The 24594-nt window shown below is 39.3% G+C and overlaps 1 protein-coding gene across 3 annotated transcripts; it reads left to right on the top strand.

The window, feature by feature from the left end:
• The first annotated feature begins 2200 nt into the window (after nucleotides 1-2200).
• Nucleotides 2201-24376, top strand: zyx (zyxin). Of its 3 annotated transcripts, none has more exons than XM_032558265.1 (10): nucleotides 2201-2505; nucleotides 12790-13025; nucleotides 13728-13978; nucleotides 14793-14888; nucleotides 18167-18703; nucleotides 19933-20074; nucleotides 20504-20673; nucleotides 20903-21081; nucleotides 21371-21491; nucleotides 21572-24376. In XM_032558265.1, exons 2-10 carry the CDS (start codon nucleotides 12803-12805, stop codon nucleotides 21683-21685), a joined length of 1833 nt encoding a protein of 610 aa, XP_032414156.1. In that variant the 5' UTR covers nucleotides 2201-2505; nucleotides 12790-12802; the 3' UTR covers nucleotides 21686-24376. The 3 variants fall into 3 exon arrangements, with proteins under 3 accessions (XP_032414156.1, XP_032414158.1, XP_032414157.1); XM_032558267.1 differs by lacking the exon at nucleotides 2201-2505 and adding an exon at nucleotides 2789-2811; XM_032558266.1 differs by lacking the exon at nucleotides 2201-2505 and adding an exon at nucleotides 3843-4158.
• Nucleotides 24377-24594: the final 218 nt, after the last annotated feature.

The following is a 24594-nucleotide window of genomic DNA, read 5'->3' as shown; positions in this document are numbered from 1 at the left end:
CTTGGAAAGCACGGACTGGAAATGGAAACGGCAAGAAACTGGAAACATTCCTGTCGTGGCACAATAGGCTGTCAAAGACCCCCGGTGACCACTCCCTGCAGCTCGCAGACATGACCCCACGCAGCAGCAGGTTACACAACAGAGGCTTGCCGGAGCTCAGCCCAGAGTTTACACACACTTTCACAACATGAGTGGAGCGCGGCTCTGCTGTGTCTCAACATGAATCTCAAGTGATGATGTGGGCTTAGATTGTAGATTTATTTCCTCATTCGCAGTCCTTTATTCCCACAGTTGTATTTTATTCAGATTTCATGTTGAACACAAAACGGAACGAGACTGTGACGTGGGAGAAAAAGGAAGGCGTGGTCTTCTCTATTTTTTTATAATTATTAAAAATCTGAAAAGTGTGGCATGTGTCTGTAGTTGGTCACTTTACTCTGATACCCCTAAATGAGCACTCTTCAGGCCATCATCTGAGAATGGAGAGAGCATGGTACCACAGCAAACCTAACAACACATGGAAATTAATCAACAAAAACAGCCAAGATCCACAGCTCAGGTCAGAGAATCTGTTGCCAGGACAAATATTAGTCTTGCATTCAACAAATCTGGACTTTATTGAAGAAGACTAAGAAGAATTCATTATAAAAAGTCCAATATCTTGTTTAGCTGTTTAAAGTGCAAAAAAACTTGAGGCGTTAGTGGGGGTTTACTGTTCAGCATATAAATGACTCTAAATATGCAGCTAAAGCTACAGTGGAAGGATTAAAATAAGAATATTTTAAGTTAGAATGACCCAGTCAATGCCTTGATTTAATTCCAATTGGTAAGATAGATAAGATTGGTAAGATTCAGTGGCTTCACAAACCACAGGAGACTTAACAGCAATCTGTGGTTTTGCAAACAATTGATTCAACAAAGTTTAAACAAAGGCATTTTTCAGGGTTTTTTTTGTTTGCAGATTTTGAAAACTATGACTCATTTTGAACCGATTTAAACAACGTACACTATTTTGAGTTGCTCTGTTGCATAAAGTGCTTCAAGCAACTTCGTTTTTGTTTTTTATTACCTGTAAGCTGTAATTATCAAAATTACAAGATAAAAAGCTTGTAATATTTCAATTGGGGTAATTAATCTACTTAACATATGGGTTACACCTTTATATAAACTTTATTTTTTACAATATTGAACTTTTCCATGATATTATAACTTTAGGAGGTAGCTAAAGTTATAATATCATATATTATAACTTACAACACTATAACACTAAAAAGTGTTATAGTATTATAACACTAAAAAGTGTTAGTTTTTTTTTTTATGTACCGTGGTTCTTAAGCAATCTTCTTCTTCTAGCTTATCCAAAACCCTAAAATGCAGAACAAAGTACAGATTTTAAGAAGTGGTTCTATTTCAACTCAAAACATGTGCAAGTTGGCAAAAAAATGGTTTCATGAAGAGCTCAGTCATCACCATGTTGATATTCAGTTCCCACAATGAACCAGCAATAACTGCACCTCTAACAGGCGATACCAGTCAAAGGTAGTGGCCAGATAAGTGAAAAGGATGTGAGGTGTGTGTATGTGTGTGTGGGCGGGCGCGTGCGTGTGCGTGCGTGTGCGGGGGTGTGCGCGTGGGGGTGTGTGTGTGTGTGTGTGTGTGAGTAGGACATATAGTCAGACATAGGGCTGGTTTACAGGATGGGCGGTGTCTCACATTAACACCAGGCTAAAGGTGACAGCATCCTTGTTATGAGGAGGAGCCTACAAACAGTTTTATATAATTAATTTGTCATTATTTATCACATGAAGGAGGGGTTTGGAGTAAAATGCAAAAAATGCTGAGGAACTTTTTGAGAGTAGATAAAAGCAAAAATAGTTTCCACAGTCCATGCTGAGTGGAACATACTTTCTTCAGCCACTGTACCTCCTTTTGTTTAAAGCCCTGACCGCTTTCTGAGTCTGTATCTAATCAAGTCCCCAGTATCTCCCCCTCTCCGGGCTCCCTCATTCCCCCAGCCTGACCTTACATGGAGAGGTAAGGGGGTTGATGTCATTCAATGAAGAATGCTGTAAGAATCCAGAGAGAAAGGAGAGGGCTGGAGGAGAAGAACAAGGAAGGGGAGAAGGAGGAGGAGGAGGAGGAGGAGGAGGAAGAGGAGGAGGAACAGGAGAAGGAAGGGGTCCTGACTGGACCGTTTATGAGCAGATATACAGAACAGGGAAAGACGGAGAGATAGAGGGGTGCTGTTTACACAGAAATACACAAGTCCTGAGCCAAAGTCAGACGAGAAAGAACTTGTTTGGGAGGATGGTGTCATTCCTTTTCCAGGCTGAAAAACTCAGGGGGAGGGTCTAGCAGCCAGAGAGAGGAAGAGAGAAAGAGAAGTTGGTGTTACAGATACAAGCTCCAACCTCTTACTCATTCTGGACCGAGAAGAGGAAAAAGAACAAAAGGAAGAGAGAGGGGAAGTTAAAGTGAGATCCATACCGCAGCTGTAATAACAGGGTAAGCTTTTTTCTAGTGAATCATTCAGTAACATAGGAACTGTTGTCTTATGGATCAGATTGCAACAGGTTACCTAATAAGGTAAAGTTTTTTGACTGCATAGAGATGGTGCAGATTTTCAGGTTCTGATACGTCAATGAAATGTCATCTTTGTGGAAATAGGCGCTTTGGATCTACCTCCAAGCAGCGTTTTCTAATAGAGCGTACAGTAAGCTCATAGTGCTGGGTGGTGTTCCTGGGACTATCTGTCTTTTCAGTGGATAAGAACAAATCTTCCTGAATACGCTGTGTAGTCTCATGTCTACGGTAAGCCATATGTGTAAATATTCAAGAATTGGTCTGTGACTACTAGTTATACATTTGCTTACACAAGTTAAAAAAAACATTGTCTTTTTTACTTTTTACTGTTTGCAGTTTGATCAACTAGTGATAGCACATGTCTTGGGACACTAAAGTCCCAACTAGTAGGCTTTTTTTGTGCAATAGTTGACCATTAGACCAATCTAGTCACTGACTGCCATAGAAGCTGATGACATGTTCAAAATCCTAATGTGACCTTTTCAACACCATCTCCTCTCACTCATTTACATATGATCCTTAAATGTGCAAGAGTTAACTAATACAATCTAAATAGTCAATTAGTATAGCTTAAAAATGCACTTACTGACAGAAGCTTTTAGTCATGTTACACAAATGTCAACTAATTAACCAGTGCATATTTCAGATGTACTCTCTCTAATGAACTTGTAAGCTACACTTAGTTGATTTGTGTGATTTCTAGGCTCTACAAATCAGTTTTCTGCATTTCTAGGCTGTGCTAGTTGACTGTGTACACATATGAGGACATTTAGTAAAATGTCCTCATATAAAGCAGGCTATTTGTTCACTATTTGATGGTCAACTGGCACACCAGAAAGCATAAAAGTTTGCATTTTCTGAAACCAGAGTGGTCTACCAGTGAAACCTTTTGGTGCATAAATGGTTCCTTGAGCGACAATCTTCCTCTCTGCCTGATATATTTTGTTTTTTACAATCAAAGTTATTTCTCAAGTCAAAACTGTGTTTCAAAGAAACTGTAATTGTTGATTACGGTTTGATTTCACGTCCTGATTTCACTTGTCTGTATTTTGTGGATTTCATGCTTAGCACAATTTTATGTACACTTTAAACTAGTGCAGCATGTGACCAACCAGTCATTAGCATGAGCAAATTACTGTTTGTAGAACCAGAGCCATGTAGTAAAACTAGCAGGCGACCGCTATCAAGAGTATCAGAGTATATACACAAACAGCCTGCCGTACAACACGGTGCTGGACACCGACGATAAAGGCATGGCTATGCGGAAGCTCCGACAGGAAGGCCAGCTTAAAAGATTAAAAAAAAAGTTGTAGATGGCAGGCAGGTAGTCATGCTGCTGGATTTAATAATTGAGAGCTTACATCACTAAATCAGATGACAGCGCAGTTAAGAGAACCCAGTGACTTTTCCATATGAGGTAAAGGGGGGAGAATGGGGCGGCGTTAACCACCGAGCAGCGTGAAACGAGTGGAAACGTGGTGGGGTGTGTGCAGACTCGGTGGTGCTCCGACCTGCTAACGTTACTGTAGGTGGAAATCAGCGGTTTCATTGATCGGTCCGAGCCCGAAGGTAGAGGTGAGTGAGTGTTATTCTTCAGACCTCGGTTAAAATGTAGCTTTGTGAAAGAACGCAGATGCCGTTGTCACGGTAACGCTTTTCAAAGGTAGACTTGACACTTAACGATTAATTTTAGTCATTAAAAACATAGAACGCAGCGTTAGCTTTGCTAGCCTGTCTGCTAGCTAATATACTAATACACGTTTGCTTTGAATCACCTCTGCGTTTAATGATCTGCTCCTTTTTATCTGCAGTGTTTTCCTCCACGCTGACAGGCTTTGGTTACTGTCGGATTAATCCAGGGGTTGTCGGAATGCTACGTTCATAATCTATGGAGACGTTTTAAAATGCTAAAAAAGCTTTAGCTTTGTCCATTGGCTGTTCTAGACTATCGCAAATAACCAAATAGTATTAAATACAAGCTCATTTACGATGTATGTTCGTTTTCTGCCAGTGTTAACGGTAGAATCGTAATAATAAAGGTTTGTATAATTTCAGTAAATTCATTTCCTGTCAAACTTCCTGTCATTGCGCCATACTCTTTTTAAAGGGAGGTTTGGTTGTCAGCCAATGAAGACCAGGTATATGTAGGTAATTTTTCTTTTGCCTCCTCCTTTGGAGGGTTTGATAGCAGAAACTCTGTATCCCATCTCAATCTATCTCTGGCATCTTCCTCTGTCGCAGTACTACATCCACAAACCTTCTCTGTGGTTTTCTCATTCTCCTCCCTCCCTGGCAACTTCGCATTCAAAATCTCTTGCCCAATATATCCTCCATCACTCCTCTGGACATGCTCAAACATTGGTTCCCTGAATTTGTCTCCAAATTAATGATAAACTAATTTCTAATCTTTTCTATTGTCTGTCACTTCTAATAAAAAAACCAGTATATGCAGTGTAAATATTGTACTTGCAGCAGATAACTCTCATTCCTAGAGGCTTATCCTGACAGAAGGACCAAAGTCCAAAGCAGACTATTGTCTTAAAACAACTCTAACCTCAAAAACATCACAGTATTTCATGTAAATACTATTTTATTAACTTTGTTTATGTTTCCATTGGGTGATTACAAACACAGGAGGCAGTGATTATTTATGCAAGACAGAAAGACAAGACTTGGTGCACCACCAGTGATCTTTCTGTGTGAAATATGTTGTGAGAACAAAACATGTCAAAGCATTTTGTATTATCTGATTTAAATCTAAAGTAGCTAAAAAGCATAAATTATTTGCTTAATGCAATTTATTTTTTTAAGTCTTCATCTCCTCTAACCTCCATCTAACTTGTTTACATAATACTCAGGTAAATGTTTAAAGGTTTATAAAGTAGCATTTCATTAAACCACTATGGTTTTCCTTCTTTTTTTTTATGATTGGGGTTCTAAGAATGTTGAAGTCTAGTTTGCTCCTCTTTGCTCTGAGGCTAGACATTAGCTTCAGTCTCAAAGACCAAACCATTTTTATTTATAGTAAATTAATATGCAAGTAGTTAAAGATATCTCAACTTATTTCTGAAGGTTGAAACTCCAGTTTCAGTTCATTTTTTGTGTCGACATCTTGTAAGTATTCCCGTTTCACCCTCACAGAGACATTTATTGTCCTTGACGTTTGTCTCCACCATAACTCTCCTTTTTCTTCGCCTCCTGTGCACTCCACATTGCTTTGGATGATTAACCCCAGGTGCTCAAGTTCAAACACTATCAGTACCGCTACATCTAGCATGTTTGCTCTTCCATCCGTCTCCGTCTCATTCACACACTTGTAATCCGTCTTGTCTCTTGTCTTTCATTCTTATCAACAATGGGTAGACTGTATGATATTTAACTATGCAGAGTCTGACTTCAAGTGAACTTGAACATATTTAGTAAATGTCAATTGTGATGGCACGAGTTGGCAAATGGTGCAAACTGGAATGAACTATCTGGAAAATGTAGATATAGATCAGGGATACCTCATTAGTTTTAGTAATCTCTCCATTAACTGGCTGATTGCTATGTTGAGTTTATCAATAATTTCAGGAAAAAAAACAACTGGCCTGTCCCTCAACTGCAGTCTTGGCAATTGTATTGGAGTAATTATTGGGAAGTTTATTAAACTCAGATATTTATTTGGCTTTTTTACTTAGCTAGTTCATATAATGGGTATAGTATATCTGCTTTTTCTTATCTGCTGAATATGGAGTGTTTGTTACGAATGTTTAATATCAAGAAATATTGCCGTTTCTGTGCTTTTTAGATTTCTGTCCATATTGGTGTTGTAAATGGATGCTTTAACCTCTGTGGTTAAAAATGACCATTGTAGAAGGGCTGGAGGTTTGTCTTTTGTTTTATGAACTATCAAAGGTGACTCCTAGTTGTAAATACAGGTAAAGTTTCTTAGACCCACAGATTACTTTTCACTCTTACCCCAACCGTAGTAAACAGATGCCTATGTAGGGTTATGGTTTCATGTCTTTGTAAATACTACTCAGTTTTTGTATATTTCCATCTAAACCAAAATGGCTAAAGCACTGGATGTTGTGTATTCTGATTGGCTAATCACTTCATCATAATTGCAGAGAGTCATTTTTGGTCTGATTCACTAGCTTCCCACATTTTTCTCACATTTTATTAAATAATTTATCTATTCTAATGTTGGGGGGAACGTAAAGCTTTTGCAGGATTTTGCAGTAAGAACCGGAAGATTAGAAGGAATTTAAGCTTTCAGAGATGCAGTATTTTAGGAAAGGATTTCTCCAGCTTTGGCATTGTCAAATTCTTTTGAGACTCAATCCAGGGCTGCCGTAAACAAACTGTGTTCAAGAACACCTTACTTTGAGAAGCTTCTGATGTGAGGTACTGGATCTGTTGTTGCACATCCATTATCCCAGTACTCAGGGTACCTCAGTATTCTCCTGTTTTATTTGGTTGGGGAGTCACATAAAACATGTTGACACAAACGGCGAGTAGCTCTGCTCATGGCTAGTGTAATGAGGAATTCTCCTTAATTGTAGCTTTTATGAGTCAAAACACACAAGTTATTTCAGAGCATCTCCCTGGTCTGCTGCTTGGATTTAGTCTGAAGGAATCTTGTGACTCTGCGTTGGCCTTCATTACACTTTGTGTTGGTGTAAGCAGACAGAGGGGAGGAGCAGTGCGATACAGGATCCAGTAGCTGACATTACAAGGTTTGAGATGTCTGCTTTAATGAATGTGAATAGAAATACCGCGTAGGCACACAATACATACCCAGTGACCTGTAAGACTGGGCTCAAAAGGGCTGTTTGTCCGGGCAGTAGTGACCCCCGGCCTAGACAGGCTTTCCCAGAAACCGTGTGTGTTATTAACATTAGAACAATGGGGGGTTTCAGCAGCCGGACACTAGCCACTGATACTGGAAGAAATAACTGAAAATACTGTCATAAATTCAAATTTGATATAACTAAATATTTATGAAGAGTTGTTTTCTGATATTGTTTTTTTTCCCATGTATAAATAATTGGAAACATTATAACTTCAAGATAACCTCAGTGTTAAACCTGTTTTTGTTTTGTTCTCTTATATTTCATAATTTATTTGCAGTATTTTGCTATTTTTATGACTCATGTAGTCACCAGATTCTTTCTGTCAATCAGTTTTATTGTAAGAACAGCTTTTGCAAGCATCCTAAAGACTGCTGTGATGCTGTTTAGTCATCTTCAGTCACACAGCTGAAACCAGATCTTTACACTAAATATCTCCGGTTTTAGGACACTTGAGTTTACCGAAATGATTTCTACTTGCTTGATATATTTTTGTAACATTCTTGAAATACAATTCCTTGTTTAGTAGATTTAGTTTTTTAATGGAGTTAAACATTTCAGGTATACTTCCAAAAGATTCTTATAAATATTTACTGGATATTTACTTACATAGTTAGATTTCCCAAAATTTGGGGTCATTGTCCCTGAATACTTACTTTAATCATACATTTTGTGTGATTACATACTTTAATCTGGAGTACTGACTTCTTCCTATCGAAGTGGCCTTTTAGGCTGTAATGGTGTCACTGTGGATAATAACACTGTCTTTCAGGGACAGCCAGCATTATCACAAGGATTTTTGCTTTTATTCTGGAGCTAGAATACACATTTCATACCAGAACACGTTCATCTCTGTGGTATAAAACATACGCCACTGACAAAGCCATCCTGGTTTTCTTGAAAGCATAGTGATCTCATATAAATTTGTGAATTTAAACTTAAGTCCTAAAAAAAATTCTTACCCTATAATTATTCTGGAATTTAGCAAATGGAAATAATTTTGATAATCCTAAATGACCTGAAACAGGTTTTGTCTGATTTATTGTCAGACATTGACACAGGAAAAGGATGTGCAATTTATATAATTTACGAAAGAGAAAAAAAAAGGTGTTAGTATTCAAACCCTGTTGAAGTACAGTTTTCTAGTTTGTGGAAACTGACTGTTCTGGCTCTGTGGTTTCTGAAGGGGCCCTTCAGAAACCTCTTGAGTCCATCCCCCATTACAGCTGTAGGGTAGCTATGATTGAATGCAGTCTCGAGTGATGTCATTCAGTTCAAGTAGTGGGTGAGACTTGAATTAGAGGCTGAGGAAGGAGATTAGAAAAAAAAACCAAGAGTTATGCTCTGCCACAGAACGTTAATCTGCATCTCCAGTTGTAAAAGGAAACCACAATGTCAGACATTTTCTTTTCATTATGGGAATAAAAATAACAGAGTAGAGCTGCAAAGATTCTGGGAGAGTCGATTACATGGCAGCGGAAAAGACAAAAACGGTGATGTCATTGAGTTATTGTGCCAGAAATGTTCTTCAGCAGTGGGTCTCCTCTGAGGCATCAGGTTTCATGATACATTTGTAAGACCGTCTGAGGTTGAGAGTGTAGCTGATCTCACCAGACTGAATCCCTTTGGACTGCATTCAAGCATTGTGGGGGAAGATGAAACCTTGCCACAAGTTATCGTTCTTGTTGAATAATTAAGAGGACTTTTGTCTCTTGGAGACAAAGAGGCTTCAGTACTCCAATTACAGGACCAAATCACAGTCGGTACTATCCCTGTTAAGCACTCGCCTATAATAGATTTAAGTGTTCTGGCTGGAGTACTCTGTTGATAGACGTCCTCTTCATTTTAAATCAAGTAGGTCTTGATACAGAACACATTGACAACAGCTTTACAAGTTGGTGCTCAGCACGGTCCTCTATTGCTTTTTGCTAATTTCACCTTTTTGCATTTATTTTCCAGCAATTCTACAAATGCATATTTAATTAAAACATCAGGGAAAACTTAACTTATTGCATTCATCTTCATTTTTGATGATTGTGGCTTACAGTTTATGAAACCCCAAATTCCTTGTGATCACAATTACCCAACATTTTCCTCAGTTTCTTATTTTCAAATGCCACAGTGAACTTTACAATCTTGATAGCTAAAATCTTACAAATTAGTTGTGGTTAGATGCTGAAAGTCTATCCAGGTGACCAAATATATTACTGGAAAGAAAAACCTCTTAATGCCCAGCCATTGAAATATAACTTGCCACATATTGCATTCAATCAGTTCTTTCAATTGTGATTTTACAGATATGGATATTGTTAGAATTCTGTTTAGTTATGAAGCTATAATTTTTGGTATACATATACATAGTTGAGCCACTAGAAAGTATGTCCATTTTCCAAAGTTTCTGTTCCGTAGGTTATTGCATTGATGCAGTGTGGCATGTAGGTGATCAGCTTGTGGTTCTGCTGAGGTTTTAAGAAAACCGGGTTGCTTTAGTGGTGATCTTCAGGTCATCCACATTGTTGGGTTTGGTGTCTCTCAGAATCTTCTTGACAATACCCCATAGACTCTTTATAGGGTTCAGGTAAGGCAAGTTTGCTGTCCACCCAACTATAGAGATACCATGCCAAATCCTGCTAGAAATGAAATCAGCTGCTCCATAAAGCTTGTCAGCAGAAGAAGTCATTAGTTTGTTCAAGGAAATTTCAGAGACTGGTGATTCAGCAGACTCCGACAAATTTCTCAGAGGTTACAGCAATTACAACAAAATGATTGAATGTTCTCTTAAACTTTCAGATAAGCACACGTGGAAATGGTTAAAAGGTGGCATTTTAAAAAAGGATTTCAAATTCAAGAATTATATAAAAGGCCTGCTTCGTATAAAGGTACACAAAAACAGGTGAAAGTTATAAATACCTTAGTGTTTGAGGAAGTATGGAGCATATTTGCACATGTTATCACCTTGGAAGTTCCTCATTATCAGTTATGATGACATAAGGTTTGTTGTCCGTTCCAGTGTTTAGACTGGAGCAGAAGGAAGGATTAAAACAAGTCTCTTCCCCCAAAGTTGATTTCAACTGCCCCGTTTCCAGATGTTTAACCTAAAACATGTTTCCAGATGTTAAACTCACGAGTTAAAGTACTGCAATTAATTCCTTGTATAATTGTAGTTATAGCAAGTTGGTGCTGCGAGTTGCCAAGTGGTGGACATTTGAGGAGCCAATGTTTCTAAAATTCCATGATTCATTGTAGGAACTCTTACCCAATGTTCTGACACTATGCATCAGCTGACATGCCTGTGAAACAACTTGGCTTTAGCTTGGACATATATGGTTAAAACTGTTTTTTGATGAATGCTGACATAGAGAACAAACTCTCCTCTGAACTGTATGGTTTTATTTTGTTCTGAGAACTTTGAAGAGTTGAGTGTGCCCCATAAAAAAGCAACAAGGATAGAAAACACTTTTAACATACTGTCTTTTGCTTCCTTGAGAAAGAATGCTTCCAAGGTCCTTACTCTGTTTACCGACATTAAGAAAACCCTGATGAGTAATTTATTTTCTTTTGCCACCCTCTAAGGCCCTGTGTTGAAACTCCTCACTTGTAAGGCGTGTGGGGATGACTTTTGTTGTGTGCTGGTGCAACATGAATAAACCTAATTGGCCACACCTGAGGAGGACAGTTTTCTTGAAAGGCAACAGAAATATGTTGTCTTACAGTTATTGAAGTTTTTTTTTTATATACTTTTATTTTTTGTTACATTTGCTATACATCCAATATTCACACATTAATGGTACCGCTTCTAACATTCTTGGACATTAATATTTAGTTGGTTAAACAATTTACTCCAACCCCCATGCAGCACAATAACGGGCCTTTTTGCATATAAGATGAATAGTGTTTCAAATGGATTTTATATGGGACTTGGACAAGAAAGGCAAACTTCATGCACTAAATATGCAATAACTATGTAATGTCTCTTATGTAATAGACATTCAGTAGTGACTCTCTGAACCCCTGTGTCTGGTTACCAAGCTCTGGTACTCTGGTCAGACTCATATAAAATGCTTTGTGCTGTTGTTTGCAATTATGAATGACTGAAAATGGCCCCTTTCTTTAGTGACTCTCATTTAAGGGAACATTGGTGTTGATTTGCTTGAGCTAAGATAGAAAATAAATATGATGATTATGTTGACTAATTGTTTCCATCTGTTCACTCATTCTTTCTCTGGTAGTGACCGTGGCGTTCATCAGATATTATTTGTCAAAGGCTTCATTGAAACTCAAGATCCTGTTTCTTGAACTGTTGACTGTTCTAGTTTACCTCCTCTGTGATGTTGTGTTGCAATCTGTTGCTATGTGGAAGTGCAGGCAGTTTCCTGAGCGGATGTCAGTGTCCACATGTGGGTTTTGGTGGTATTGAAGGGTTAGATGGGGTAACCATACAAACAACCTCGCTTCTGGGAAAAGTTCATGCAGATGTTCTTCACAGCGGTGTATTCAAATCCCCAGGAACTCTTGAAGGTCTCATCAAAATGATGACAACTTGTTTAACCACCAGCATGTTTGCTTCAACTTTTTTTCTGTCTCTCTCTGTATGATGTGACTCGCATGAAAATGTCTTGATGATTTGGTTATGATCATTACTTATGGAAAGTGGCGGTTCTCAGAAACGTTACTATTGCTGAGCTTTATTACTCTGTAAATGGCCAGGTGCTACATATTGTAAATTATCTCCAGCATCTGGGAGTTTATAAGCTAATTAAAGACCATTTCACACACTTTTTTCTCTCACTTCATTGGAAACTGTCTGCACAGTCCTCATATTTAGGTGACTCTAACCTGAGAGATGATTCATATTTCCTTTTTATTATGCTCTTTTAATTAAGGTAGAAAATTTTATGACATGGGAAGGCTTATTACTTTTATGTTAGGTGTCAAGACACTTTTAACCAAGATAATAAATTAAAATCTGGAACAAACTTTATAGGTCTGATGATATGAGTAACTTTTTTTTTTCATTTCAAAATGCAACAAATAGAAAAACATTGTAATTTTTAATGCACTCCCGACATCTTTTCTTAACGTTTGAGTTGTGCTGGTGATGCAGCCTCTAAAGCTGGTATGCATTAGTGTGCAGTTTGCATGCCAAATGTTTCACTGATGCGTCATCCCCACAGCTCTACGCCTGACGTGTATATTCTCCAGAGGAATGCGAACCCTATGACATTTGTCAGCTGATAAATGTTGGTTTACCCTTCGGGTGTGGGAATGGTGAAGCAGTCTGAGCTCACCTCCAGTCTGCCGCTGTGAGATGAATTAAATAATCCTGTGTGTTTATTGGTTGCTTATTTTGTTTCTCGCCGTTCGTCCTCAGATAAATCCACAAAATGGACGACTCCAACAGCAGCAAGCCGTTTGTGGTGACATCGTCTCTGAACGTCAAAGTCACCACTCCGTCTTTCTACAACCAGCCCAAGAAGTTTGCTTCTGTGGCTCCGCCGAGGCCCAAAAGTCAGACCCCTCCCTCAGCCCCATCACCGACACCAGTAGGGACAGCTGTGATTGGTCGAGTTGGAGACATGCCTCCACCGCCCTCGTCGCTCTCTGATGGTATTTGCATTATTTAATCTCTCTTTTCCCCATTGCAGCTTCTTTTTTCAGTACTTCTTGTGTGTGGTTGGGTAATTGACACAGCATGTAAACATAACTTTTGTAAATATACAAGAAAATTACACAGGCTTGAGATTGGGATAAATGCAAGTAAGATGTTTCCATTCTGTAAATGTTGGGCATTGCTTTAGTTTTCTTTTGTTATGTTTGTTTGTTTTCCTGTGTTTTGCTAGCAACGGTTATTTTTATGGAGAATTTTACAAATGCATGAGGTTTGTGGTGGAAACTTTGGGCTCCTGTACACTGGTAATGTCATCAACCAATCGGCATACGCAATGTCCCCCAGTCTTTCATTGTACATTTATATTGTCTGGCCCAACCCTGCTGCAGAGAACAAACTCATACAGTAACTTGAGTTCCCTACGAACATGTGAGCCACAGGTTCAACACTGAGACCAGAAAGAGGAAGAAACTCTTCTCGCCTTTACACTTCTAGTTGTCTAGACTATAAAAAGCATCTTCTGTTTTTAAGGTATTTGTATAAATCAGATTTTTGAGATCAATATATTTTGATTTTATTGTTTTTGTGTTAAAATATGTCAATCACTCTGATATAGAACTAGATGGCCATGCAATGAAAAAATACTGTGTGGTATGGCCCCTGATGCCCTGTTTTAATCAACCCCTTCTCATTTTTATCAGACTTCCCACCCCCTCCTCCTCCATTGGATGATGATCTGCCAGCCCCTCCCCCTGAATGCAACATCCCACCTCCTGCCTCTGATGCCCCCGCTTTTCCTGCTCCGCCTCCAGTGGCCGATGACCTCCCCCTCCCAGTTCCCCCTGAGGAGGCGGCCTGTCCACCCAGCTGTCTCGCTCCCCCTCCTCCCCCACCACCTCCACCTCTTCCTGCTTCCAGTTCAAGTTTTCCAAATGCTGCTGGGAACTCACAGGTGAGTCACATTGCTTCAGTCACTGGAGCCTGAACTGGTGCTTTATCAGTCTGTAGACTGGAAAGCATTGGTTTATGTTATTCAGTCTGTAGATGACCTGGAGATTTTCTGTCTTGATTTTTTTTTTTTTTTTTACCCCACAACTTATGTTAGGTCATGGATGGATTATTGTATGGAAATACATTTTAAATGCATATATACCTTTTTTAAATAAACAGGTTTTGTTAAACACTTGAATAAAATACAACCTAAGTTGTACCAGTTTTAAGGTCCCTACACTGGCTCCCTGTAGCTCAAAGAATAGACTTTAAAATACTGTTGTTAGTTTACAAATCACTGAATTTCTCAGCACCACAATACACAATACATACACAATACAAAGATCTGCTGTTGTTGTATCAACCTTCCAGACCTCTCAGGTCTTCCGGTTCTGGTCTGCTCTGCATCCCCAGAACCAGAACCACCTGCATTGATCTAACCCAGTGATGTCAAGCTACATTCCTCAAAGGTGGATGTCATGCAGATTTTAGTTGAGTCTCTGCTCTGATTAAATGTTTGAATTGCTTACTCGGTATTCCATTAAATTCTGCAGAGGCCTGGTAATTAAACATTGCTTTATTAAAACTGTTTAACCAGGAAAATATCTTAAACATGTAACATATTCCACCTTTGAGGGCTAATTTTTAGGAACCACTATGTTTCCTAAAATCCTAATTTTGTGTGTAAATTAGAATTATTATCATTCATAAATGACTATTCTTGAGTCAATAAATGTACTTTTTGTCATTTTTCACCTTTTTCATTCCTTCATCAGAGACAAATGGAGAAACAGACGAGCTTTGACAATAAACTTGGTTCTCTGACTGAGATGTTGTCTGATATGGAAACTAGAGGATCTTTCAGTCCCAAGGTACATTGCACAGACAATGGCGTTCTCTAAAACGCTTAAGAAACAGCAGGAATTGATGTTTAAGCTCCAGCAAAATAAAGAGAAACAGAGAAGTAAAAGGGCAGCAGGCTCAGTGGCAATTGTTTGGAGATTTTCAAAAATCAGTCATCTGCTCAGCTTGAAAGCTCATGAAGGGAAATGCACACATGACTCACAAGTAGGCCTGTCACGATAACAAATTTTGCTGAACGATTAATTGTCTCAAAAAATTATTGCGATAAACGATAATATTGTTTGAAGCCCTTTTTACACTGATTTAATGGAAATGATGTAATAATGCATGCGATTTCTTGCCAAAGATAGATACACTTTATTTTCAAAAGAACACTTAACGCTGGAGCTGATAAACAAAACAACCAAAAACAAAAATAAAATGGATTCTCAGTCTCCATTAACAAAAAATGCACTTGAAAAAAAAACTAAACAACATAAAGCCAAAGTGGAAATAAATACTGCATTCAACCAAAAGAGGGCAGATGATGAAGTCAGTATTCTATATTGCCCTTCAGTAATAATCAGATTTAAATAGAGAAAATGGGCACATCCGACAATAGTTCACACTACACTGTTTTTTTGCCCCTATTTTTCCCTTACGATTTCGTAACCGATCATCCTGTAGTGGTTGGTGTGTTATGGAAGATCAGGATGCTCAATACGTCGATCGCGGGAAGGTTTTGAGTTGATCTCGGCAGTAGGTGACAAACTGAAAGCCGCCAGGACGATGAGACCATATTTACTAAGATCCTAAACGTTTGTAGCTTCATTAAAGAATAATATATTATTTTAAAAAATCAACAAAACCTGTTAAAATTTATATTCTCAGTAATTATTGTTTCAACAAGGTGTTGCGCAATTCAGTGCGTTTCAGTTCCATTAACAAAAAAAAAAGGCGACTCAAAGACCGACTGACTAGCAGAGCAGGAGTTTACATTAGCTAATCAACCAATAATCGAGAAATAAATATCAAGCCTGGAAACTTGACATCGTAACGGACTGACTGTTACGTTTTCGCTGCTCCGTTGCGGGGCGCAGGCGGTTGCCACGGCAACGGGCGTGCTTAACGACAAAGAGAGAGAGAGTAAAACGGTAGGAGAATCTCACTGAGGAAGAAATATACAGCATTAGGTTTTCTACCACTTTATTATTTCTGCTATAACTGATGTATATTCGCATATAAAATAAGTCAATAGAGTTTAATTTACAATTTTTATGTCTTCGTGTCATGAGGTAGATCTCAGCCGGCTGGTGACAGAAAAAGTAGATCTTGGTCTCAAAAGGTTTGAGCAACCCTGCGGTAGATCGTCGTTGCCGCTCCGATCTAAATCAGGGTTTTTCCCCGACTGGGAGCTTAACGCAGCCTGTTAAATGTGACAGGGAGCCAATCAGAAAGCGTGGATTCTCCGCGTTTTCTGAGGGGAAATTACGGAGGGGAATCCCAAACAGCTGACACGGATATCCAGCGGATATTGATACGTGGAAACAACATTAATGTTTATTCAACATTTTGTGCAAAGAATATAGAAATGACAAGGAGAGCAGTTGGAGGGAAATTGCTACCCCAGTTTATAAACTTTTCAGCTGTTCTTCGTTAACGTGACATAAATAGGTTCTAATGATTTTCATTCAGTCAGGACTTTACGCTGACACTAACCACATGCAAAACAGGTAGATTGTAGTAAAGCATTGATTAACGCCTGGTTTTAAAATTAGTTCACTGGACTTGTAGCCATTATTTTGTTCCCATTGTTGGACACCACACGGCAGGACCGAACCCGATCGAACCGTTATACCTAGGATTTCTGTCGGCTAATGTGTGGTCTGTCAGGTTTTGAAAATGGGCCGACAATCGGGCTCTAAGATCGTGTCGTGTGCGCTGGGCATTTAACTAAGGAAACGAGGAAGGGAGGGTCAGTAGAGAGCACCGGAGTTAAGCCTTTTTTCATTCAGTGTCATTAACAGAAAGAGAAAAAGACCGGAAGAGACGATAATGCCGATAATTAAAATGACGTCGATAGTTTTAATTTATCGTACGATTAATTGATTTATCGTTTATTGCGACAGGCCTATTCACAAGATTGAAAGAGGAAAACCAAAAAAAAAGTAAAGTTACTGGTGATTCATACTGAGAGAGGAGCTTCATGCGGAAAGGAAGAGCAATGCACAGTGAGGTGAACTGAGAGCGTTAGGGTGTGATTGAGCCAGTGTGTGCTGCCAGAGTCTCGGTAAGAGGGCCATAAATGGAGTGTTTTATCTGACTGGGAGGTACTGAATCACAGTAGGATAACATTGGCCCCAAACCACAAAATAAATGTCAGAAAGATAAAGTACTTCTGATAAGCTCAAACTGTGAGGCTCTTTTAGGTTTTTAGTTTAATCAGTGTATCAGATTTAGTATAATAAAGGTGTCTGCTTGAAGTGTGTTAGTAAGGGGGGTTTATACAGCAGATATTAACTTCCCTGTGCTGAATTTTAAATATGGTAAATAGAAATTTAACTCCGATAGCTTTAATATGAAAGAAGACCTATTATGCAAACTTTACATTTTGTGTATTTTTGTGCTCCCATTTGAGTTTCTACACCTTCTAAAAACAACTCAAATGCTTAAAAAACACTCAGCCACTAATAAGTTGAATAAGTTAAAGGTTTTTGGTTTCTGGAAAATGAGCTGTTTCAAAAAACTGCAGACTTAATGTCACAAATCAGCAGGCACTGCCCACTACCTAGCAGCTCCAGCACATTTGGTCAGCTGGTTTTACAGCTGTATAAGCTGTACAATGTTTACTAGAAAAGACACGTGTTTCGTTGTTGACTTACCATCCAGAAACCCTAACTCACCTGCTAACTCACCCTAACCCACCTGCTGCATTCTTGTTGGTTGTGCAGGAGTCTCCAGTTCTGCTTTTCAAAGATTTACTGTTGTATTACTGCGCATCTGTTTGCAGCCATTTTCACATGCAAGTGTAAATGTTGAGTTTGGGGGAGGGGTGGGCAGCAGCAGATTATTTGGATTTAAAGTGACAAGACGCCATAAAACAGCTCATTCTGGAAAAGGACTCAAAATAAGCATAACTGACAAGACTGAAACCTTATTATCTAAAAATTATTTGAGTAGCCCATAGACGTATCCTAACCTGTTCAAGGAAGCATAATTGGTCACCTTTAAAAACATAATTTTTTTGTGTGTGTGGCTGCATCAGAGTCTATAAATTCAGGGTTTTGTTGTTGATGATCATCCACAGGTACCAAGTCAGTATTCGTCTGCACCAGCACCCAAGCCTCCAGCGGCTCCTCCAACTGCTCCCAAACCAGCCCTCTCTTTCCTTCCACCTCCTGAGATGGGAGACCGGCCCCCTCCTGCTCCCTGGGCAGAGGAACTCAAGGCCAGAACGAGCCCCAGCGCCCAGCCTTTCACTAAACCGCCCGCCGTGGCTCCAAAGTTTGGCGGGAGGATGACGACGTCATCCTCTTCACTGGCGCAAAAGATCAACCAGAACCTGAACCAAACAGGCACTCCAGTAAACAGCGCACCAAAACCTTCTCCTCCCACAGCCACCATCTCCTTCCCGCCACCACCAGCAGCTCCACCACGACCTCCTGCGCCACCAAATAACGCTACTGCTCCTGTAGCACCTAATCACATAAAGACTTCTCCTTTTGGGAGTCAGAGGAATGCAAACCAAAACCTTCCTGCTGCTGTGCCTCCTCCTCAACCCAAGGCTATGACGTTTCCATCATCCTCCTTCAGCCAGCCAATGAAAACAAGCCCTTCATCAACAGTAGGTTCCTGCTTTTTGCTTTGGATGTACTGTTCAACAAAGCGTAGCCGGTTTAGGTACTGGACCCCTGGTAGAAACCCGTCTTTTTATTGCAGTGAAATAATCTCTCACTGAATAATGCCGTTTTTCTAACGGTAAAATTTGCAGAGAGGTTGTGTGTGATGGCAAGGTAATTTGAGGTCCTCATCTAGCATTGCTAATCACAATTTCAGTTTTAAATTATGTCTTACTAAGATTGTGCCACCCTAAGGAGTAGCAACCACTGCATTCGTTGTCACTCCAGCACTTTTTATGACATCCAATTAAACAGAAGAGTATGATTGGAAAATGTAGCAGCTTTGGATATGTAACTGTTTGGAACCATGCATCATACATACATCGACGACTATCATGAATGTGCTCGGATTAAAAGTTGAACTTTACCATATATTTTACTGCAATTTAAAGATTGATTTTTAAAGCTTTTCACACAGCTTTACTAGGGTGGACAATAATTGTTGAGCATGCTGTGCTTTAGTCTTAGTAGCTATAAGGTGGGAGTGTAGTGATGCCTAAAACTCACAAGACGAGATGAGATTTTAATGACACGTGAGAAAACTTCATAGCATCAAAGTTATCCCGTAAAAAGCCTTTTTTCTGCCACAAAAATCAACAAACTGTTTATCTTTTTCTGATTTCTTTTTGTCTCTTGAGACCTTTGGTCAGTGTTTCAACTGTGCATGGTCTGCAGTAAAACCCATTTCCCAGCTGATATTAATAGGATGTTCTGTGATTATCATGTTGCTCAATGTACTTCTAGACGTCCAGCCATTGGTTGTTAAAGAGACGCTGTCTGCCTCCTGCGGAGTCTGAACAACTTGCAGTGCTTAAATGTTGTTCATGTTTCCTCTGTTATGCTTTTGCAATTTATTATTTCTGCCAAAAATACAAATAGCTGCCAAAAAATGATTTAAGGATAGTCTGGACGTCTTCTCTTAAAGTTCATCAGGAGAAGCCATGTAGACTGCAGCTGGCTAGTTCTCATAAGACAGTTGTCGCCTCCACCAGAAACAATATCACAAGATCTTGTATGACGAGATCTGGTTGCCCCACTACTATTACGTATTTTTTGCCAGTGACTGTATTTAAATAATGTTTGAGCAGAAATTCAGTTGTGTTTTAGTCATAATCTATAAAACTACCAAAGCGCCATTTGTACTTCATGCGTTTTTCTGTTTTGGTGTGGACAGCCGTCACCTCCGGGCCCAGTTTCCGTTCCTGGCGGTGGCGTCCCACTAAACATGAAGGAAGTGGAGGAGCTGGAGAGAATGACCCAGGACTTCATAAAAAACATGGACAAACAAGCCCCCATCATCACCTCCCCTCCAACAGGTACAACTGTGTTTCACAAACAGAGACATTAATCACTCCTCTCTTCTCATGCAGCTATTTTCCACGCCGATTAGAAAATCATTAAACCTTATGTCTGCTTCACACCGTAATTATCAGTACTAATGTAGATGAATGGCAGATGTCGATCTTATTCATTGCAGTCATTAAGCAGCTTTTGATTAAATGTTTTGGAACACCATCAAGCAGGAGGTTTATCAATATTTTCTATAAACTGTTTTGAATAATTTCAAATTTTTTGTAGTGTTTAAAAGCAGCAGATGTGCATCTTCTGAAGAGTTTAAATGAGCCTACTGCATCTGCGCCCAAAAGTATATGACACTAAAAACAACCAGTAGTGATTAGAAGCTCATCTGTCAATGAAGAATGCTTTTATTCTACTTGTTTGAACATCTTCTGGTTTTTCTTCAGAGGTTTGTGGGAAGTGTGGCGAGGCTCTTTCCCGTACGCAGCCAGCGGTGAGGGCCATGGACAAACTCTTCCACTCCAACTGCTTCTGTTGCATGAGCTGCCATCGCCCCCTGCAGGGCATGCAGTTCTATGACAGGGACGGCGCACCACAATGTGAAGACTGTTACGTGGTGAGGAAGCACAGTTCATATGCAGCATAACCAGATGAGTTGATGTATCAACTCCTCTGTAAAAAGTCAAAAGGTTAATGTAATCGTTTTTGGTTTTGCAACATAATAGGTCCCTCTTTATGAAGCTCATCAAGGTTTTAGTAGTTTATCTTTGTAAAAATGGCTAAATGCTCAGCACATTTAGTATCATTCTTGAGTTTCCTTGTTTAATTTTATTTTTGCTTGTTAGAATTCCCTGGCCGTCTGCTCTCGGTGCGGGGAGAGAATCACTGACCGTGTGCTGAAGGCTGTGGGACAGTGTTTCCATGCCCACTGTTTCCGCTGCAGCACCTGCTCCTGCGTACTGGAGGGTGCACCATTTATCACTGACGACAACAACAATCCCTACTGTGTGCAGGATTACCACAGGTGCCTGAAAACTCTTACACCAGTAATACATTGTTATGTTCTTTTGGTGGGCGTGGGGAGATTCTTATGAAAAAGAGGTGTGTGGTTAGTCGAATCTGGCATAGATATTGTGGAAAGCAGCTGAAACATGAAGACATAGGATTCAAATTTGAGATGTTACAATTAGGATTTTTTTTTGTCTCTGACACAAATGTTATTTAAATCAGTTATTGGCTATCTTTGTGTTTTATATTGTTTTACTGTGTATTCATGAGAAATAACCAACACCCTGTGCGTCGGTTCCTGGCAGACGTTTCTCTCCTCTGTGTGTGAGCTGTAATGAACCCATCATTCCCGACGCCGGCAGTGAGGAAACGGTCAGAGTGGTGGCCCTCGATAAAAACTTCCACCTCAAGTGTTACCGCTGTGAGGTAAGGCGTTTAATAATCAGCATCTCTTTTGAATAGAATCATATTCTGGAGGAAGTTAAAACACGTTATTCGCTCCACAGGACTGCACTCGCCCTCTCTCCATTGAGGCAGATGAAAACGGCTGTTACCCGCTGGACGGCAAGATCCTGTGCATGAAGTGCCACACCAAGCGAGCCAAGCAGGCCGCGCAGTGATTGGCTGCTGTCGCCTCTCTCAGTTAAACTATGAACCAAATCCAAAAGCACAGGATTAATTCAGCTGCCGATTTGCCTTTGCAACAGGGCTTTGTTTAGTTTATTGTGCGGGGGTGTGTTTGTCTGTGTGAGAATGTATTGCATCATTTCAAAAAAAAAAAAAAAAGTGTTTGCATGCAGATTCAGTGTAGTATTCCTCTCGTCTTTGACCACTTTATCCAGTGCAGAGGTAATGTTCTGCACTGAATTCAAGCCCCTGTGTATTATTGCAAATCTGCAAAGCTCCAGTCATCCATCTAGCTTTTTATTATGTGTATACTACAGCAGAGTTTAATGTGCCAAATCAATGTTTACGCTAAAAATTACAGCAGAACTTGCACAAGAGCCATCTGATAAATCTAAAGTTGCCTTTCTCTGTCTCTTTCCTAAAAATTGTAAATAAGACCAAGAACTGAAATATTTACATTTTAAGACCTTCGTCTGGTTTCTTTTCCCCGACGCTTTCTAACTTTATTGGATCCACAACTGATTTGTTAGAGATGCGTCAATCTGAAATATGTGGCTGACTTCCAAGCACTGATTTTTGTGTACCGTTGCTCATCTCAGTTTTATCAGATTCTGAGTTGGTTTTTTTTGTTGTTTTTTTTAAGAACCATAAATAACAGCATTCAAAATATTTTTTTCCAAGCCTTCTCACTGCTATTAGCCGTAGCTGGTTTATATTGGGAGCAGAGGCAGTGTCACCATTTGTGAGAGGGCAGTTGCTGTTCAACAGGATGATGCCAATTTAAAATAGGATAAGAGTTCACAGTTTAAATTGGCACCTGTACCAGGGATACCTTGACTCTTTGGACATTCCCTAGAAAATCTAGATCTTAAACTTCTATCTGGCATTTTCTAACAGCATGTCAGAGGCTCAGAAGTATAAACATTACTGTTACACATTCAGCATTCCTCTTATCGTATAACATTGGTTCTGTGTCTGTTCCTCTTTGCCAACTTTACAAAATATTCCCCAGGTTGGAACAAATAGACATCCACCTGTATAGGGTTTGTCGTTGTACTTGAAAGTCGGGTACAGAATGATCAAAACAGCAGTAATATGAAATGACCAGCATCTAGCCCAAGTGTAGCTTTCTGTTGTGGCTACCTCTATGGACAGTCGACAAATCTGTGGAAAATGGTTTCCTTTTATAAAATAGCTTCTTTCCTTCATGTTTTGTGCTTTTTCTCTGATTTTACCTCGGTGGATGTAATTTCTCAGCAACTCACACTGAGGATTTTTGTTGCTGCTCCAACCTGGTAGCGCTTGGGTGTGGTGCATTCACTGATCCAAAAAACATCCGATTTTTCTGTCTCCATGCTGAAAAAACAGCAAATTTCTCAGTGCGCCTCTAAGATTTGTACAATAGCGCAAGAAGCATCAGCAACCTGATCATTAAGACTTTGTCCTTGCAAAATAGGTTAATGGTGCTTGTATCAACTAATTTACTCTGCTAGAGACACTTAAAATCAGTGAATGTTGCAATGAGCTTTCGCTGTGAATTTCTCGATTTTGAGGCATGCGTTTGACTTGAGCCTTTGCATTCTCTTTAGTTAATGTGTGTAAGGGTAGATTTACAACAAAATTAACTTGCTCTAAAATAGATAAGAGCTGAATAAAGTATTTTTAGATGCATGTTTTCTTCTGATGAACAAATGGGCGAACACAGGTTTGCCAAGCACAGACAGAAATGTGTAATAGCAGACCGGCTATGTCAGCAGCATGACTGAAATAGGACCTATAATGTATTCTTGCACAGTGCCATAGTGAACTTAAATAGTGTTCTATCTTCACTTTGACGCAGAGCTATCCCTGCACATAATCATTTTTAAATAAAAACAAGTACTACAGTAGCTTTAACAGCAAGCATTTCTTGAGGTCTTCAATGTAATTTATGGATCTAATGTTAAAAAGTGTTAATATCTGTGTGAGCATAAAAGAACTGTAAAAGCAGTTAGATTTTACAAAGGTGTCTAATCAGATGGCAAAATTAAACTGATCAGATTTCATGTTTGGCATTTGTATTGCTCAGTTTCGTTCTATTATTGTTGTGAATACCACTATTTTTGTTTTTCAGCCTTTTACTCTTGAGTTTGTTTCTGTCGGTTACATAAATATTATTCCTACTCTACTGCAATGTGTTGCAATGATAAAATTCAACACTTTCATTTTGGCAACGCTCCTATTCCAGTTTTCCACTGTATTCCATTGATTTTTGTTGTTGTTTTGTTTGTTTTTTCTTTCCAGTAAACCTTGTGTGCTGTTATGGAAAATAATTTCTGAGTAAGAAAATAGTTTGTTGCGCTTGAATTGAGCCTGGTGCAGCGAAATACCAGAATGAACTCAAGATGATAGTGATGCATGCTTTACTCCTAGTATTATGTCTTCTGTATTATGCAGCAATGTTTTTTTTTAACTTTGTTCCCGTGTCTTTGCCATCGCTGTGTCTTTTAGGTATGACGTTTCAGTGACTTGGCATTACATTGTGCATCATTGTATTACCTGTGAATGCCTTGTCTTTACATATAGCCTTTTTTTTTTATACATTTGATACATAAGAATGTGTTAAAATATCATTTAGCCTTGGCCCCTTCTTATTTTCTGGCTGTATCAAAAGATCAAATTAAAAACAAATACTTACTGCCAAATGTTTGTGCATATTTTCTGCTTTTTTGAATGTATATTTTTGACAAGTGTCCAGTTTACTCTCCACGTGACCTCAGTGAAACTTGTTTTCTGTCAGAATGGGACCTCAAGGCTCTATCAGTTCCTCCCAGCCATGTGCTGCACTGATAATGACGATAGCAAACGTGCGTGTGCAACGCGTAGAGGTCCTTTCCAGGAAGACAAACTTACCTCCCACTTA

The sequence above is a fragment of the Xiphophorus hellerii genome, chromosome 3, assembly GCF_003331165.1.
Source record: "Xiphophorus hellerii strain 12219 chromosome 3, Xiphophorus_hellerii-4.1, whole genome shotgun sequence".
Taxonomy (NCBI): domain Eukaryota; kingdom Metazoa; phylum Chordata; class Actinopteri; order Cyprinodontiformes; family Poeciliidae; genus Xiphophorus; species Xiphophorus hellerii.
Note: the sequence above shows the minus strand (reverse complement) of the source record. Positions and strands in the feature narration are given on the sequence as shown.